Raw genomic sequence first — 20,511 nt, forward strand, 5'->3', positions numbered from 1 at the left:
TTGTTCTTAACTGACTTGCCTAGTTAAATAAAGGTACAAATTTAAAATAGGTTCATCTGCCTCACCCATTGTGGAAAGCTAACAGTCAATGTGTGTGAAATGCTTTATAATGTATGTGATATCAACAGGGAGGTATATTTTCTGGTCATTTCTATATTGACTAGCTTTCATCAAGCTGCCCACTCAAGGAAAGCTTCAAACTGTAAATCATCAGCATATATTGATCACATCTTTACTAATGCTGCTGAAATATGCTTTATCCAAATCCATCGGATGTAGCGATCACAATATAGTAGCTTTGGATAAGTTCCAAAGGTTGGGCCTGTTGTATGAGGTCATACAATACGTTTTGTAGTGATTTTAAAAACGGTTAAATTCCCTTGGATTGATGAGGAATTAAGCGAAAGGAATGGCAAATAAGTTTAGCTGCACAACCGATTGGCAAACGTACTGCAAATATGACTAAACCGCAGAGGTGGGACCAAGTCATTGTTTTACAAGTCACAAGTAAGTCTCAAGTCTTAGCACAAGTCCCAAGTCAAGACAGGCAAGTCCGAGTCAAGTCACAAGTCTTTAACTTTGAGTTTCGAGTCCTAAACAAGTCATCATGTGCTGTTTTTTCAGCTTTATTTAACCAGGTAGGCTAGTTGAGAACAAGTTCTCATTCACAACTGCGACCTGGCCAAGATAAAGCAAAGCAGTTCAACACATAAAATAACACAGTTACACATGAAATAAACAAACATACAGTCAATAATACAGTAGAAAAAGTCTATATACTGTGTGTGCAAATGAGGTAAGATAAGGGAGGTAAGGCAATAAATAGGCCATGGTGGCGAAGTAATTACAATATACCAATAAAACACTGGAGTGATAGATGTGCAGGAGATGAATGTGCTACGTGTGCTCTTCACTAAATGTAATACCATTTCAGATTTAACAGTATTAGAGTATTAGTTAGTATATTACATTTACGCAAATCATGAATGCTTTTAAAAATATCTATATTTATTTATTTCCCCAAAATGTTAAATTTACATGGAAATACATGGATAGCCATGAGACACCCCCACCCCCCAATAGTGATCGACTATCGAGGGGCGCAATCGGGCGATGTTGGCTTGTACACAATCGCCCGACCTTGTTTTAGGAACGTCAGGCAGGATTTAGGCTTCAAACTGCCTAGCCAGTTGTAGCTCAATCTTGAGTGCAATGATCACGTTCCTGCACTGACTGACTGTGTGGAGGCTCATTGATTTAACTTTATGCTAGCCTACATGATACACTAGTAAAGTAATAAAATATATAGCCAACGGCTATATTAGCCACGACTTACCGTTCTTTGTGCAGCTTCAAATGTCGAACAAAGTTGGAAATTGTTGCGCCTCCCATCTATAATTTTCTTCCCTTATGTTTTGCAAGTTGCAATCCGTTTTGTTGATACAGTGTTGTCTTTATATCTGAAAATAATAATTTTGGGTATCATCTTTCCAAGGGCTCCATCTGAATTCACCTGCCCTCTGCACTGCCACTCATAATTTGATTGGCTACTGTCCATTTCCAACTGTAATCCGTTAAATGAAGAGTTGATGCGCTGCACACTTTTTAATAGCATCGTTTTTTTATATTTGGGCTTGGGGAGGGTATCAAGTCAGGTGAAGTCATGAGTCATTGGTGTTAAAGTCAAAGTCGAGTCCAAGTCATCATATTTGGGGTAACTCAGGTCCATCATTCATTGAATCAGATGGCACATTCATTACAAAACCCACTGATATTGCCAACTACTTTAATTATTTTTTCATTGGCAAGATTAGCCAATTTAGGCATGACATGCCAGCAACAAACGCTGACACTACACATCCAAGTATAACTGACCAAATTATGAAAGAAATGCATTGTAATTTTGAATTCCCTAAAGGGAGTGTGGAAGAGGTGAAAAAATGGTTGTTTATCAACAATGACAAGCCATTGGGGTCTGACAACTTGGAAGGAAAATTACTGAGGATAATAACGGACAATATTGCCACTCCTATTTTCCATATCTTCAATCTAAGCCTACTAGAATGTGTTTGCCCTCAGGCCTGGAGGGAAGCTAAAGTCCTTCCAATGGAAGACAACAGACACAGATTCGGCTAGCGATGCTCCGTCCTGCTCCTATAGTTGTGATTCAGAGAGACTGATGATGCCTCAGGTTAACCTCCTAACAGGTGCTGCCTTCAGCCTGCCTTCTATAGGATCTATCAACTGGAACATGGTGTTAAGGGATTTTTATCAATAATGACTAAATTATGTATACATTTCAATCAGAACCATGACTAAACAGAATAGGATTATGTTACTGTATGGATGTATGAATCTTATTATAATAATGAATATAATGTGTGTAATTATAATCAAGAATTAGAACAAAGACTGTCCGTTCCTTGGTAGAAACGAATTAAGGTATCGTCAGACTGGCTAGAATGCTGTGTTCCTTATCTTATCTACACAGGGAGAGGAGAGACCTTGGGCTGGTAGTAAATTATCAAACAGGTGGTGGACGATGTGGGAAGGCTTGTGAACTATACTGCCATTGTATCGGAGTGGAGGAGGGACCGTTTAAAACCTATGACGTCATTTTTAGTTTATATAACCTGTTGTAAATTGTACCATGATCAGTACTCTCGAGAATAACGCTATTGATTGATTTTGAGACTGGTCTCTGTCCATTTTATGCAAATAAGTATCTTACAAATTGTTAGAAATGGGCTGAGTGTATTAATTGAATTGGTTAATAAACATATAGAAATCAAATTCCTTTAACACATGGACCCTGCGACAACACAGACACTCCCTGGCCTTCATCCTCCTCACACTCTCCTAATGTTAAACCAGACCTCAGACAATGCCAGTACCTCCACACTAAATGGCAGCACCAGCCCATTGACAAATGACAGTAGTAGTAACGCTATTAGTAGATCCGGTTGCAAAGAGAAGTGCTTCCCGTGTTCATTCTGTGGGAAAACTTTCAGTTTCCCCAAACAGGTGGAGATCCACCAGAGGATGCACACAGGGGAGACATCGTTCAGCTGCCACCTGTGCCGGGCCTGTTTTTCACACTTGTCCATTCTGAAGAGGCACCAGAGGGTTCACACAGGGGAGAAGCCATTCGGCTGCCACCTGTGCACGTCTAGTTTTTCACACTCATCCAACCTGAAGAGGCACCAGAGAGTCCACACAAGGGAGAAATCCTAGAGCTCCCCCAGTGTGAGAAGAGGTTCTCGCACTAGCTGAAGATGCACCTGAAGATCCACACGAAAGAGCCCGTTTGCCTGTACTCGCTGCGAGAAGAGGTTTTCAGAGAGGAGCTACCTCAGGATACACCATCAGAAAATGCACACGGCCCATGTGTAGTGTCATGTAATGTAGTATTAGTTATTTTGATGTTAATTCTGTTTGTTTTGGATGTAGTGGGAAACTGGATGCGGTGAACTGAGGAAAGAATGAGTATGATGAGGCAGAGTAGATGATATGGTGTCTGTAAAAATGCTTCACTGATGAAGTGACAACCTTGTCCAGTTGTTTGATGCTAGTCATTTATATTGAGGAAATGAGTGCCTTAATTTGTTTACTTGACATGTAGTATTGAAGCAGTGTAATGCAATGCTGAACCTTTTCCAAACTATTCCAAATGTATTTTGTCAAAGCGAGAGTACCAGCTTTTCAGAAAAGGTAAAAGAAAAGGTAAAAGTTATTCTACTTGTCACATGTTGTTTGTACAATTAAAGTTCTGTACTTCACTATGTGACTGTCTGACCATTTTGTTGAAATTAAATACAACATTGACTGTTCTGACTGACTTGGTTATTTTTGTATCATTGCAGGGACTGTGTTGTCCTTATCTCAGTGAAACCAAAACATTATACTTAATTTTTGAATCAACACATGTAAAAAAATTTAAATAATAAACTCCAATGCCTCCATATTGTACGGTACTTGAATCACAGTGTTAGAGGCTTGACTGGTTAACATTTTATAATGTCATGTTTGTGTGTACAGCAAAGAGTTTCTTATATAAAACTTTATGATTTTCTGTTAAATTTGTGTCTGCAGTCCATGAGGACCTGCTGATAACCGGTGTTGCTGGCGGGAGAGATTGGACCTCTGAAGCAGCTGGTCACAAACCCTGGCCCCCGATCAGGACACTGGATCAGGAGCCATCGCTCTTCCTTCGCGAGTTGGAACCAGGACCCAACCGCGAAGGACAGAGACTCCACCACGACACAGAACACAACCAGTGGACAGGTGGACTGAACACCTCAGTCCTGGTGGTCATCAGAGAGACAGAGGCTCCAGTCAGGGATCCAGTCTGCAGCCCAGACCCTTCTCTTCACATTCTCAGTGCAGGGATGGAACAGGGCCTGGGGATGATAGAGATAGACCCTCCTGTTCCTATGATACAAACACCATAGTATCCATGATGAACAGAGCAGGTCACCCTGGGCTTCAGCCTTCACAGAGAGCTGGGAACCATTCTGTAGCTGACATATTTAATCCAATAAAATCATTTTCTCAGTTTAATTTCTGCAGGTGTCCTTTTCAGGTTCTCTCTCAAAATCACTTTTTTAAATAGAAAAACAACATTTGATAAGCCCACCTGAGGTTTGGGAAAAATATTAGATATTTAGATTTTTGGGGTGGAGTTACCTTTTTAATGCAAGTGTGCACCAGCAAGAGACTATCTTTTGGTTGTGATGTTTCTGTAGTGCTCATGCGATTGCAGAGTCTTCTAAACAAATGGCCACTGGATTGATGCAAATAATCAAGCCAGGTTGGTATAGGCTACAGTGTAGTTAACATTTAAATTAGAAGGTTTTTGGTTAAGGCTTTCCATCTCTATTAGAAGGTTATCATTAGCAGCATTGCTAACGGCTACACAAAGTGTATACTTAGGCACACACACGGTCATTCCTGTTTCAGGAAGTTGCAGGAAAATACAAATCACTGATGCCTTTTTTTTCATGTCATGTGATTAATATGATACATTTTTAAAAATATTGGTGAATTACGTTTGAAAGTCTGGAATCTGTGATTACGTCCGTTTTTAATAGGGCTCTACATATCATGTATAGTATCTTGGTCAGATACCCCTCATAAACCATTGAACTTTTCATTTAAAACGGGCTTGTCTGAATACCTGTTTTTAGAGCCCGTAAATCTAGGCTAGAACAAGGACAGTGTAATATTTACCTTACGGAGGATGGAAAAAAGTAATTATTCTAATCTTGCTAAATTAGTCTGAGCTTGGAAGTTAGTGATCATGAATAGGAGAGTTTATGTATAATGTTATAAGCAGTACCGTAATTAAACTAACAGCGCGAATTCCTATTCCTTTTCCATTTAACCTCAGCATTTTAGCTATGACGCCAACCAATAAGAAGCCTTCTCTTTAGTGCGAAGTTAACGTAACCAGGCTTAGTGAAAGGAAGTGTAGTGACCAAGAACAAGTTCCACGTTAGCGTTTTTGTTATTTAGACGTTTATTGGCACCGTTGAACTCAAAATATGACACATGTAACCGCGCTGCACATACTTACCCCAGGTAGTCTTTAATTCGCGTTGGAGACGGAACTTGGTTGATGATGTTATCTAGCTAGCTGCTAACGTTCGCTAACAACAATGGCTGACTGTATGATTTTTCACACTCAAATTGCCTCCATCATGGAGATGCTAGCGAATACAGCCGTGGCAGAGATCTGTAAACTCGTAGACGACGACTATGCAGTGTTTCGTTTGGAAATAACTCAAAGCCAGAAAGAAAACAGGGGATTGCGGAGGAAACTACAACAATTGGAATTGAAGGTGGCACGGGAGCGCGTCCTCACCAGTCGTCCCAGTAGTGTCAAGATCCTTGACCGATGCAGAGGAATGGCAAGAGGTACATTTTGCATTAGGCTGTGGGGAGTGTCGCCCCTTTCACATCTGCGCATGTGTTAAGATGTGTACCCAGAATTGGGTATTGGTCCGTTTTTGGATAGTATTGTAATGAAACAGGCAGAGAGTGCAGCTCGAACCCTCAACCATCAAGCCCCGCAGAAATCGATAGTGCTAAAAACAAAAACATGATCAAGTGGCAGAGTAGATATCTGCTCTTTTAAACCACACAACTCCCTCACAGGATACATTTCTAGGAGTATGCAGCATTGCTAGTTATTGTTGAAGGCCCTCTCATGATAAATACTTACTTTTGGGGATTATGTAGAATACATTTTGGATTACTTTTAGTTACATTTAACTGGTTTTAATATAGACAGCGTGAAATGACTGTGAACTTTGCCATGATACACAGACACACACCTTCAATCTCCGTGTTTCTCTCTGCCACCCCCACTGCTCTGTGTAGTTTAATTCGCCCTGTCATGGAACGTATCCGTGAAGGGCTTGATGCTGTGCATTGATGACATGACACCTGGGTCCCGCTGGTTATTATATGGGATGTCTTCCTTAATCTGAACTGTCAGTGTCTGCGGCGTGGGCAATGAGAGGGTGTGGTGTCATGTACAGTGCCAGTCAAAAGTTTGGACAAACCTACTCATTCAAGGGTTTTTACTATTTTTTACATTGTAGAATAATAATGAAGACATCAAACTATGAAATAACACATGGAATCATGTAGTAACCAAAAAAGTGTTAAAGTAGCCACCCTTTGCCTTTGACAGCTTTGCACACACTTGGTATTCTCTCAACCAGCTTCACCTGGAATGCTTTTCCAAAAGTCTTGAAAGTGTTCCCATATATGCTGAGCACTTGTTGGCTGCTTTTCCTTCACTCTGCGGTCCAATTCATCCCAAACCATCTCAATTGGGTTGAGATCAGGTGATTGTGGAGGCCAGGTCATCTGATGCAACACTCCATCACTGTCCTTGGTCAAATAGCCCTTACACAGTCTGGAGGTGTGTTGGGTCCTGGTGAAAGACAAATGATAGTCCCGCAAAGCATAAACCAGATGGGATGGCATATCGCTGCATAATGCTGTGGTAGCCATACTGGTTAAGTGTGCCTTGAATTCTAAATAAATCACTGACAGTGTCAACAGCAAAGCACCATCACACCTCCTCCTCCATGCTTCACAGTGGGAACTACACATGCAGAGATAATCCGTTCACCTACTCTGCGTCTCACAAAGACGTGGCATTTGGAACCAAAAATCTCAAATTTGGACTCATCAGACCAAAGGACAGATTTCCACCGGTCTAATGTCCATTGCTCGTGTTTCTTGGCCCAAGCAAGTCTCTTCTTCTTATTGATGTCCTTTAGTAGTGATTTCTTTGCAGCAATTCAACCATGAAGGCCTGATTCACGCAGTCTCCTCTGAACAGTTGATGTTGAGATGTGTCTGTTACTTGAACTCTGTGAAGCATTTATTTTGGCTGCAATTTCTGAGGCTGGTAAGTCTATGAACTTATCCTCTGCAGCAGAGGTAACTCTGGGTCTTCCCTTCCTGTGGAGTTCCTATGAGAGCCAGTTTCATCATAGCATTTGATGGTTTTTGTGACTGCACTTGAAGAAATTAACTTTTAACAAGGCACACCTGTTAATTGAAATGGATTTCAGGTAACTACCTCATGAAGCTGGTTGAGAGAATGCCAAGAGTGTGCAAAGCGGTCATCAAGGCAAAGGGTGGCTACTTTGAAGAATCTAAAATATATTTAGATTTGTTTAACACTTTTTTGGTTACTACATGATTCCATATGTGTTATTTCATAGTTTTGATGTCTTCACTATTATTCTACAATGTAGAAATAGTAAACCATCAGCCTTCTGACCTGTAGTCCCACGGAAATTGACTGCCCTAAAAGCATGCTCAAGTGGCCACGCTTATAAATCCAGGGTAGCTACAGGATGCAACAATACTTCCCCTGATTACTTAGCTATCTTGCACAATATATGTGTTCTTTATTTTACCAGGCAGGTCAGTTAAGAACAGTTCCTTTGTGCAAGAAGTTATCACATTCTATCCAAATTCCCTATGTTCATACTCAACTAAAATAATGTGATGCATGGAACAATAAATAGTATATCAAGAAATTATGAGAAGTGTTACCTTACATCCTTGCCAATTGTAGACCGTGTCAATAGTGTACAATATAACTTAACCATCCCCAATCACTCCCTCAGGTGAAGGGCCTCTCACTGGAGGCCACAGGAGCCTTGTGAAGCCAGCGGGACACAACACATGGAGAGATGACCAACCCATCACTGTTGATGAGGGGAGTGGAACCTCAACCCAGCACATTATTGTGATAGAGGTTAGTGTAATGGTATTACATCAACATTACAGTACATCAAATGTGGCCATTTTATTTCAGAAAGGCTCCCTTCAGCTATTAATTTGCTTACATTTACATCCTCATTTATCTGCCATAGTGGAGCTTGTGAGACTTCCCTATGTTATTGTTATCCAATTCAACTCATGTACCGATAATAACCTCCTCTCTTCTTGTTTTAGTCTTCAGATGCAGAGGCTGCAGGTCCTGGGGTCAAGCTGGAGAGGTCTGAAGGAGAGGTGGATCCACAGGACAGCAGAGACATCCAGACTGGAGCAATGGCTGGAGTGGCGCACCCTGTAGTCACTGAGGACCTCGCCACCGCTGCAGCGGCCCAGACCAGGATCGGACGCAGCATCACGGAGGTCAGTGGAACGCTGAACGCCGTCCTCAAGTCAGAGACAGACATGGAGACTTTAACTGTAACACAAAGGCTCTTACACACAGGATCTGATAACAGGTCAGATCCAGAGAGACTGGGGCAGGAAAGGCTGGGCTGTCCTACTGCTCCCGGCTCAGAGTATTTACTTTACCGTATTCCGAGTTTGAGGAAGGTTCCTTCCTATCGGGACTCGTTAGAGACTGGCAATGATCTGTCTTCTTCTTACCCTACAGAGATGGGTTTAGAGAGACAAACTGATCTGTCTAGAGGGGACTGGAACCGGTACAGTAGTAGTGTACACTCTGAAGGTTGCCTAGATAAGCAAGGGGAGGTTATAGATGAGGTGACTGTGAAAGTGGAGGGCGATGCGCCTCTGACATGGAATGTAGACAAGACTCACTTCGGAGAACAACACTCACAAGGCAGATATTTCTTAGATTACAGGGAAAGGTTAGAGACAAATCCAAATGTCGTGACCCACTCCCCTTTACAGGCGGTCAGAAATCGCAACCCAGTGTCCATGTCGATGAGGCATTCCGATTCACACAGCGGTGTCCTTTTCGATCAGGTATTGAACTCAAACGACAGTGCTACAGCCCAGGTTCAGGGAGGGGGAGCCACATCAGGCAATAGTAAAGAGAAACGGTTCCTCTGCATGTTCTGTAACAAAGGCTTCAGCTGCCCCCAGAAGGCGGAGATCCACAAGAGGGTCCACACAGGGGTGAAATCTTTCAGCTGTACCCAGTGTCATATGCGCTTTGCCCAGTGCGGCAACCTGAAGAGGCACCAGAGGGTCCACACAGGGGAGAAACCCTTCAGCTGTACCCAATGTCAAATGTGCTTTTCCCAGGCTGGCCACTTGAAGCGGCACCAGAGGGTCCACACCGGGGAGAAACCCTACAGCTGCCCCCAGTGTGAGAAGAGGTTCTCCCACCAGCACCATCTGAAGATGCACCTGAATGTCCACACGGGAGAGAGGCCATTCAGAGAGTAACTACCTTAGGATACACAAGCAGAAAAAACATTCCACTCTGTAACATAGAAAGTAACCACTCCACTCGATAGCTTCTGATGTTTAGATACAATTTAAAGAGAAAAAATAGGAAAAGAGAGAACATTTTAAAGAGAAAGATGAATTTTCATTGTTGTCAGCATACAAATATCCAGAGATGCATTAGGAATAACGAGAGTAACAGATTTCAGTGTAGAACGTTCCTGCGTAGAATATTGCATCCAGGCATTGTGTGATTTATAAGGCATATAGAAGCCTAAAAAGTCTGTTACATATTGTGTTTGTACTCTGTAGGCAATATGATGTTCACAAATGTCTATTTCATTACTTACATTTAACTACTTTATTATTTTAACAAAGAAGTTTTAAACGCACCATATGAAAACCACACAGACACATCTCAATCGGCATGATAATGTGATAAACTGGGGAAAAAATGTACACAAAATGGGACTCAAAAAAAGACTTTCATTGAGACTCTCTTTAGTATATATTACATCTGATCTTACCCTATTCTGCATACACCCCCAGCGCTTTAAAACCAATATGATGGGGTCATTGCTGCCGGCTCACCTTCCAGTCACCACAATCGCTACTCCTTCCTCCTTCAAGGCACTCCAAATCAGAATCACCTTTATTCGTCAAATACATTTGCATGTACAGGAATTATGGAAGCCCTGAAACCCAAGGCGAAAAAATATATAAAAATGTGATTCTTGGAATTCTCATTTGAACGACTTAGTATTTTGTTCAAACAACTTAGTGTCTCGTTCTAATGACTTAGTATCATGTTTGAATTACTTAGTTAAAGTCACATAAAAGAGATGCTAAGTCATTCAAATGAGATACTAAGTTGTTTCAAGGAGATACGAAGTCGCTTAAATTGTTATGCAGTTTGTCAGACCATGTAATGGTTGCTTCAACCATTCATTCACTGTTTCTATTAATTGATATGATTGACAAGTTATTTGATAGCCTAAAGCATGGCTGCTTTTGAATGCCAGATCATGTATGTGGGCGAGCAAGGAGCAGAGCATAATTGAGCTGATTTTAAAAAATATATATATATAATTGTAAGCGCTGTAACTGTACACGACTACACTGTCTATAAGACTGATGTACTCAGGCAACTGATTGATCAGACATTCTATAAGAGACTCACTACAAACCCCACATAACCGCTTTTAGCTGTAATGAACAGACTGTCACCAAGGGCATGCACAATGGTGAATAGAACACAGATTATTGGTGCGTAAAAACAGCTCCACACCCGTAATCTGCAGTCACTAAAATAGTGTTTGATTATCTAAATCCCCAAAAGGACAGGACGAATCTTCTTTGTGATATCAGACCTGGTTTGGCAGAAGGCGTGAAGATCTCTGTTCAGCTTCAAATGCCCTGATAGATAAATATGCCGCTATGTAATGTGACACTTTTGTTTACCAAAGACACAGTTAGACATTTGTTAAACGTCTTCCCGCTAATAAAAACGACTCCACTCAATATTATTGTCCAAATAATTTGTGTGCAAATAAGATTTTTTTTTCTCTCATACTAGGTGGTTGACTATACCTTGAAGTATTTGAAATAGCTGAATAGTAAGGTAATAATAGTTTATTATAATAACAATAATAAACTGCCTCGACTGCATGAGGCTATAAAACTGCATGCCACGGGAAGTTGATCCCTGCAATGGGAGGATTTATTTTGCAACCCGTCCAACAAATCCATCCATTAAGCAAGGTTCTCGCATATCATCCATCAAATTAATAGGTATTTGTCATCGGTGCTATTGAAAATCAGATAGCTTCCTTATGTTTTAGTAAACCATTAGCCAACACTTCAACGATTAAACAAAGTTTCATCGTGAAAGTTTACTATCTCTTCATTTTATTTTGATGATTAAATGTATTTTTAATCATTGTGAACTATAACCTTTTTAATTGAAGGCCTATCACAAACCTTTTTTTGTAGGCAATTCTGGTAGGCTAATAAAAGCATGTTGTTCACAGCATAAACCCGCCTATTATCTCGGATGTTCATTAATTTATTGGTGAAGGATACTTTAACTGTTTGTTTAGACTACTGATAAAGCGCTCACATAGGCTACTTCTCTGTCAGAGCCCGTGAGATAACTAGTAATTCCCTTATGATAGATATCATGTTACCTCCTTACACATAGGTTGCGCGTCCATAAGGCTAGGCAAAGCTTTAAATTAAAGTAAATTTTATAAAATTATATAATTACCCTACTCCTGTCTATACAGAAATACATCAGTAAAATAATTAAAAATAGGCAGCTAAAGCATGATTTGGCCACAGAGGATCATTAGCTTCTTTCAAAAATATTAGTTGTAGATGTTTTAAATCTTATTGCCTACAGTCAGGAGGAAAGGCAGCGCGAGCAATTTGGGCAGCTCTCACAGCAAATACTAAGTAGATGATTGTTGAGTTGCGACTGTCGGTGAAAAGTAGAGAGGCCCGGCATATCGCAATATAAAATAAATGCTGGGAAAAAATGTTTGGAAAGCAAATGCCTATTGCTGTAAAGAGTATGCAATGAAAATACTCTCATCTGTCTTTTAGTCCGGGGTGTAACTTTCACTGTGCATTTGAGGGGGTCTCTAAATAATGCTCATTTAACCATTCTTCTGTTAGTTTAAAATGTAATAGTAAATATGTTTTACAGTGGTAAATACTAAAATAAAAGCTTCCAAATTAAACTAACACCCCCACCTCTTTGTCATGATTTAAACCATTTAAGGTAGCCTAGTGGTTAGAGCGTTGGGCCAAGTAACAGAAAGGTTGCTGGTTTGAATCCCTGAGCCAGACAAGGCTCTGTTGATGTGCCCTTGAGCAAGGCACTTAACCCTAATTGCTCCTGTAAGTCCCAGAGTGTCTGCTAAATGACTAAAATGTAAACGTATGTAGCGGCGCTGTCCACTAAATAGTGCTGAATTTTGGCCTTTGCTTTCCCTTCGTACGTCCTCATTTCTGCCATTTGTTTGCCATGCGTCCTTGATTGTTTTAAAGTCACCATTGGCCTCATGTTGAAATCCCTGAGCTGTTTTCTTCCTCTGTGGCAACTAAGTTTGGAAGGATGCCTTTATCTTTTTAATGACTTGGTGTATTGATACACCACCCAAAGTGTAATTAATAACTTCAAATTGCCCAAAGGGATATTCAATGTCTGGCTTTTTTAAATATTTTTTTTACTAATCTACGAATAAGTGACCTTTGTGAGGCATTTGAAAATCTCCTTGGCCTTTGTGGTTGAATCTGTGTTTGAAATTCACTACTCGACTGAGGGACCGTACAGATGTGTATATTATTATATGTGTGTGTGTAATCATTGTTGTTGCTAATACAACCCACGCAAAAGAATATAGTTGTTTTTGAAGTTCTTTCCAATGTTTTAAGGGTTTATGAAAAGTTTATTTCCATCCTGACTTTTACATAAGTCCTTTGTATTGGTGTAGACTTGACGGACCAGATGGGACTCATTCCCACCCAAACTAAAAGGAGAAACCAATGTTTTCTCTGGTAGGCACAACCTACCTGGCACCCCTATAAATAATAACCTCAAGTCAAAACCGTTACATAAAAAATGGCACCCCAGATGGGACAGCTCAACATTGAGAACTAACCAAAGCAAATCTTTTGTGTGGAATTAAAACAATGGATTCACCCCAAGATAATGTGCTCATCCATGTCATACCTGTCAATGGGAATACACAGGGCCATTCTGACCACCAAGCTGACAATACAAATCATAATGTGAATGGAGATAATGGAGTTGATTTGGGCCAGAGCCCTAGGAATCTGAATGCTCGGTCTGGACCACAGGCCACAGGAGGTCTAACCAGTTACTCACTTATTGACATGGATCTGTGTGCAAGTACTGAGCTAGCCCTCCCTCTGACACCCAACCTTCCTCCATTGTCTGGTTTATCTCCAGAGGTTGTAGTCTTACAACTTCAAGGTGACATCCTTGATATTCGTCGGACTCAACAACATCTCCAAACTCTTATCCACCATAATTTCAAATGTCTGAGGGAAGAGCAACAACAGAGTGCCATGGAATTCAGAAACTCACTGAACACTCTAACCCACATGCTGACAGAGCTCAGTGAGAGTGGAAGACGGGAAATTACTGGTGCCATGGACAGGCAGTTTGACTACCAACGAAACCAACTCACTGCCACTCTCCAATGGCGCCTGCAACATCACCACACTGAGGTCCTCAAGGACGTTAATTCTGTTTTTTCTCCCATGGTTAACACTGTAGACCACTTGCAGACAGAACTCTCTAATTGTGTTAAAATGTTGGATGACGTGTCTGTGGACATGGCCTCCATTAGGCACAACTCCTTACACAGAGTTTCCCTGGTGTCCACTTCAGTTCAGACCACTGAGGGCCAAGCTGGCACCTCTGAACAGCCAAGACCAGGCCATGCTGCAGCCACCCCTTGCAGGATGCAATCCACCATGCATCCTGGTGTTCATTTTCATTGTCCGATAACGCCCTCCCCCTCTACTTCCTCAATCCCTCCTAGCTCGTTTGTTCATGACGATTTGAGTAGACGTCATGTGGGGGTGATGCCCATTAAATTGCAATTTCCCACCTTTGGGAAAAAAGATGACAGTCCTGATCCGCTAATGTATCTAGAAAGATGTCGTGACTTTCTTGCCCTCAATCCCCTGGCTGACGAAGAACTCCTTGCCACATTGAGGAATGTGTTGCATGGGACAGCTCGAGACTGGTGGGATGTGGTACGTCTCACCACTACCTCCTGGGCTGACTTTGAGGCCAAGTTTTCCTCTGCATTTCTGTCTGAGGACTACACAGATGAATTGGCAGACAGAGTCAGAAATCGAGTACAAAGAGAGAAAGAGAGTATTCGTGACTTTGCATACGGTTACCACTCCCTTTGCAGAAGGTGGAAACCTGGCATTGAGGAGGAAGAGGTCATTAAATTGATCTTGAAGAACATCAACCCACTACTAGCCAGTCAACTCCGAGAACGAGTCACCACTGTCGATGGACTGGTTCGCTTGGGACAGCAGTTTGAGAAGGACAGAGAATGCCAACAGCAATATGACCAGAGAAAGAAACAGACACCCAAACAGTTACCCAAGACAGACCATCAACAACCGCCAGAGTCTCCAGTCAAGACCCCTCTCATGTTCTGTTGGAGATGTAGCCAAAAGGGACATTCTTCAGCTACATGTCCAAGACCGTATCAAGTAAACCCTTCCAGAAACCACAAATCACAACAGGCCAACACACCTAACTCTCTTCGCAGGAATGACCATCCTACTCTGGGTGCTTTAACCAGAGCTGAAACCCCAAGAGTCACTGCCTACGCCCCACCATCGACATCCCCTTCCTTTCAGTTAATACCGCACCAACTGGTGTTACCCCTGTCCATAGGCCCATGGACAGGAAGAGCCATCTTGGATACCGGGTCATCCTACACACTGCTAAATGAGAAACTGTGGAAGGAGGTTAAAGGTCCACAATACAACTTGAAGCCATGGACAGAAGGTCCACTCTATCTGGCTGATGGTGAGGCTAGACGACCACTTGGATGGAGTGAGGTAGAGTTCCGCCTGTGTAACCGCTCCTATATGATTCCTTCTGTTATCCTACAAACCAAGAACCTTGCTTTTCCTGTCGTTTTGGGAATTGATTTCATGTACTTCAGTGGTGTCCAGATTGATATCGCACACAATTGCTACTGGTTTCCATACAATCCGAGCAAGAAGCATTTCTTCCAATCAGAAGCTATGAAGTTACATGATTGGGGTTCAAATGTGGCACTCTTCTCTGCCGTTGCTCCGGTACCACTATCCCTTGATAATCCTCTGACGATCTCCTTTTACAGGCTGTGAGAAGAGCTCAGCTGGAACAGCCAGAGGAGTTAAGGCTGTTGGAACAGCTGCAGAATAATGCTGATGTATGTACTTCAAAGCTAGGACGCACCGGGCTCCTGAAGCACAAAATATTCCTTACACAGGAAATGCCGATCAAGCAAAAGCCATATCGTTTGTCCCCAGCGAAGCTAATCATCCAAAAGGGACTCATTAATGATATGTTAACACAAGATATAATAGAACGTTCCTCCTCTCCCTGGGCTGCTCCTGTTGTCCTCATCCCAAAAAAGACTGGTGGTCTTAGATTTTGTGTGGACTATAGGAAGACCAACAATGTTTCCCAGACTGATGCCTATCCTCTTCCTACCATCCACGAGATCCTGGAGTCATTGTCTGGCGCTGTTGTGTTCACTACCCTTGACCTCAATAGTGGTTATTGGCAGGTTGAGATGGACCAGGAAAGCAAGGACAAGACTGCTTTTGTCTGTGCTGAGGGCTTGTTTTCCTTTAAGGTGATGCCCCTGCCACTTTCCAAAGACTCATGGAGATTGCGTTAGGTGAGCTCAAAGGGAAGATATGTTTCGTCTACCTGGACGATATAATTATCTACTCTCAGAACAGAGAAAGACACTTTCAAGATCTTCAAGCAGTGTTGGACAAGCTAAGAGAAGCTGGTCTGACCTTGAATATGAAGAAGAGCAACTTCTGCCAAATCTCCCTGAAGTTCCTTGGGCATATTGTGTCTTTTGACGGCATTCATGTGGATCCTGAAAAGACGAAGGCTGTACTAGACTTCCCTGTGCCAACCACACTCAAGGCCCTTCAACGGTTCCTTGGGATGGCTGGATGGTACCATCGGTTTGTGTCGAACTTCTCCCAGGTGGCAGAACCCCTCAACGTGTTGAAGCGAAAAGGAGTGAAATTCCTATGGACGGCAGAGTGCCAGACCTCCTTTGAAACCCTGAAACGACACCTCGTCACACCTCCCATTTTAGGTCATCCCAACTTTGATTGCCCTTTTGTTGTTTACACTGATGCAAGTGATGTTGGACTTGGTGCTGTCCTAGTCCAACAGACTGGACATGGCACTGAAGAAGTGCTAGCGTTCGCCAGTCGGACATTGAATGGAGCAGAACGGAACTACTCCACAACCAAGAGTGCCTTGCAGTTGTCTGGGCTTTGGAAAAGTGGAGGTACTACCTGGAGGGTAGACACTTCACTGTGGTCACTGACCATTCCTCCCTTGTGTGGGTGTTCAAGACCAACAAACCAACTACCAGACTCATAAGATGGGCTCTACGGTTGCAAGAGTTCACCTTTGCAGTGGAATACAGGAAAGGAAAATACAACACTGTTCCAGATGCCTTGTCCAGAGCTCCTGCTTGTGATAACGGTGGCCCTCATCTTACATGTGCTACTGTCCTGTCAAGCAGTCGAGACTCGCCCAAAACGGACTTTCCCATCTCTGATGAGGCCATATGGAAAGCCCAACAGGATGATCCAGAAGTACAGGCTTTGTACCAGACTATCCTGGAAGATGGAGAAAAGATGGTCAATCCTACCACAAATCTGACCATTATTGAAGATAAAGTCTACCGAGTTGTACAACTACCTCACAGAACACTCTACCAAATGTACATACCTGAAACTCTACGCCTTCAACTGCTTCAACATTTCCATGAAGACCCATTAGCTGGTCATTTGGGCAGGTTCAAAACCTACAAGCGGTTGCAAGCATTACTGTACTGGCCACATCTGAGCATGGATGTGAAGTCACACATCCGAAATTGTCAGGTTTGTCAAATGTACAAACCAGAAGGTAGAAAGCCTGCTGGCAAGTTGCAGCAAACGGTGGTTACCCGACCTTGGGAAATGTTAGGAGTGGATTTGATGGGTCCATTTCCTAGAAGCTCCAATCAGAATGTGTACATGCTTGTTTTTGTTGATTATTATTCAAAGTGGGTGGAACTCTTTTCCCTGCGTCAGGCCACAGCAAGGACCGTCTCTAACATCCTTACGAAAGAGATCCTGACTCGCTGGGGAGTGCCTGATTTACATCCTGTCTGATCGAGGTTCCCAATTTGTCTCTGATCTCTTTGAGGAGACCTGCCAAAGATGGAACCTGAGACAGAAGTTGACCACGGCCTATCACCCACAGACCAATCTCACTGAGAGAGTAAATCGAACCTTGAAGACAATGATTGCTTCCTATGTAGGGACCCAGCACAAACACTTGGACAAGCACCTTCACGAGTCTCGATTTGCCCTGAATTCTGCTGTGCAAGAGTCCACTGGAGTCACACCTGCAGAGCTGAACCTAAGTCGTCCTCTCCGAGGACCCTTGGATATGGTGCTACAGCCCCAGCAGCTTACTCCAGATGCTGCTTGCTATGACCAGGTAGTCCATCTCCATGACTTGAGAGCTCTTGTCTCAAAGAACATGATCCAGGCTCGACTCAAGCAGAAGAGAAATTATGATAAGAACAGACGAGACATGCAGTTCCAGCTTCATGATCGGGTGTGGCTTCGCTCTCATCCTTACTCGAAAGCTGAACAATTCTTCTCGGCCAAGCTCGCTCCTAAATGGCAAGGACCATATAGGATTGTGGAGCAGATGGGCCCTTTGAACTACCGAGGACACAGGTGAAGATATGCGCGTTGTCCATGTCTCACGCCTTAAGGCCTGTTACCCCTCGGCTGAGGAATTGGAGGCGATTGAGCGCCGCAAAGTCATGAATATTTTTGTAGAGGAAAGTGATGAGGAGACCTTTCTCGGTTTCCCCGACCAAGATGTGCCTTCCAGGGCAATGGTCGGCTTTTTCCAGGGGAGGGGGTGTGTGACGGCCCTGAATTTTTCTGAACCGGCTCAGTGCAGCTCCTTCCAATAGGGCGCTTTCCCTTTAATTCCCAATTAAATAGCCAGCATCAGCTGCGCAAAAGTGGGGTTGTGATGGAGACGTGACTGAGGATGTGTTCAACCCTCAGTTCCCGAAGCTTCTCTATTCCGTTTGTTTTGTTGCCGTTAAACGTGTGTTTTGTAGCCTAAGAGAGTTTACCCAGGATCGGATCCACTCTTTGCGTCCGTGGACTACACCTCTCCGTTCTTCGTGGCCTTTCTCCGCTGGAGATCTATTGGCGGATTGGATTGTCTGACTGACCGACTGACTACAACATTTTTGTATACGGTATTTCATTTGTTTTGATGTGAGGTATACTGTGATGATTTATGTAGTTAGTTGTAGTTGAGGACTTAGTAAGAGTTGATATGCTTTAAAGTTCTGTGGTAAAATAATTGTTATATTGATGGTATGTTTAATACTGGGTTTACGCTACACTGAATGAATGGACAAACATTGCGTGACAAAAGTCACTTGAGTTCACTGAACTCCTTTACCGGGCTGGACTCTTTTTAGGCCCGAGGTACAGGACATTTCTGGAGGAACCAGAACTCATTGTGATATTATTATATATGTGTGTGTGTAATCATTGTTGTTGCTAATACAACCCACGCAAAATAATATAGTTGTTTTTGAAGTTCTTTCCAATGTTTTAAGGGTTTATGAAAAGTTTATTTCCATCCTGACTTTTACATAAGTCCTTTGTATTGGTGTAGACTTGACGGACCAGATGGGACTCATTCCCACCCAAACTAAAAGGAGAAACCAATGTTTTCTCTGGTAGGCACAACCTACCTGGCACCCTTATAAATAATAACCTCAAGTCAAAACCGTTACAACGTGTCTGCTTGAAAGAACAAATCACACAATATTTGTCATTGAAATTGGCCCTGTACCACTTGCCCAGGTTCTTCACAGGCTTCTCTCTGATGCTGGGAATGGTCTCCTCTCTGATCTTGAATTGTTGCTTTTTCAGGACTAGACTTCTTGAATATGCAGACTTGAACTTCATTCTGGCCCATTTGATGAGCTCTTCCAGAGCCTCCAAAATCCATCAGCCTTCTGGAACAGACTTCATTTTCAGATCATCCACGAATGCTCTGATTGGAGCCTGCTGGACGCCGCTTGCCGGTACTGCACCCTGTCTGACCTTCTCTGCTGATTTAACCAGGAGGTTCATTGCTGCAGAAAACAAAATGATGGAGAGTGCACCCGGCCACAATACTTACCTCCAGCCTTTCCACTTGTGAAGCGCATCTTGAAGTTGTCGAAATAGCGTTGGAGGAGTTTCTGGAATCTTGCAGGTACATGTTCTTGAGTGTGGTTTCCACCAGATTGTGGGGTATGGTTCTGTAGGCATTGGTTAGGTCTAGCCACAGGACAGCCAGGCCTCCTTGGTTACGCTTTGCGTCCTTGATCTTTGAGATGAAGCTTGTGTGTTCAAGACAGCATTTAGAAGATTTTACCTTCCACATTGAGGAGTGAGATGGTTTGGAATTGCTTGATGTTTGTGGAGTTAACTTCTTTTGGAATGAAACCTGCCAGCTGGGTTCCAACACCTCGAAGGGGATGGTGGCATCATTGGTTTGAGTTTTTTTTCTCTTCCAGCTCATTTCCATGCCTGGGGTCGCTGTTGACTCCACAAATGTGCTCCTCCACCTCTTCCTTTATTGCTTTGAGCTCTCCTGAACTTTTGTCCCCCAGGGGTTTTGATACTGGAAGGGCAAAGTCTGTCCTCTCCTTCATCCGCCTCCTTCTGTCCCTGCGATGGTATTCACCTCGGCACAAGGTCTTAATACGCTCTCTCATTGTCTCAGATCTCCTTCAGTGCTGGTTTTACTCCCTCCCTTACTTGGTGAAAAGCCTCATTCAGCCTCAGTAGGTCGCGTCTTAGGGTCGTTATATTCTTCAGACATCGGTTTTCTCTTGGCTTGATGTTCGTCTTGGATTTTCCTCTCTTTTTTTCCAAAGCTGTCAGCCCCTATGCTCTCGATTTATAGTTGACATTGCTCAGATATCCTTCCCTACATCTCCTGCG

The 20,511-nt window shown here is 42.8% G+C and overlaps 2 protein-coding genes across 14 annotated transcripts in view; both read left to right on the plus strand.

Annotated features, from left to right (window-relative positions):
* Nucleotides 1–20,511, plus strand: part of LOC109901251 (zinc finger protein 583-like) — an 880,650-nt gene that overhangs the window by 647,989 nt on the left and 212,150 nt on the right. The gene's annotated exons all lie outside the window — the stretch shown is intronic.
* LOC109901278 (transcriptional regulator prz1-like) overlaps nt 5,429–20,511 on the plus strand; it is a 30,768-nt gene continuing 15,685 nt past the window's right edge. For both annotated transcript variants that reach the window (XM_031836563.1, XM_031836564.1), the window contains exons 1-3: nt 5,429–5,916; nt 8,157–8,287; nt 8,488–8,670. In XM_031836563.1, the coding sequence (XP_031692423.1) occupies nt 5,658–5,916; nt 8,157–8,287; nt 8,488–8,670 (573 nt within the window). In that variant the 5' untranslated portion in view covers nt 5,429–5,657. The remainder of the gene's footprint in view (nt 5,917–8,156; nt 8,288–8,487; nt 8,671–20,511) is intronic.

Source organism: Oncorhynchus kisutch, linkage group LG12, assembly GCF_002021735.2.
Source record: "Oncorhynchus kisutch isolate 150728-3 linkage group LG12, Okis_V2, whole genome shotgun sequence".
Lineage (NCBI taxonomy): Eukaryota > Metazoa > Chordata > Actinopteri > Salmoniformes > Salmonidae > Oncorhynchus > Oncorhynchus kisutch.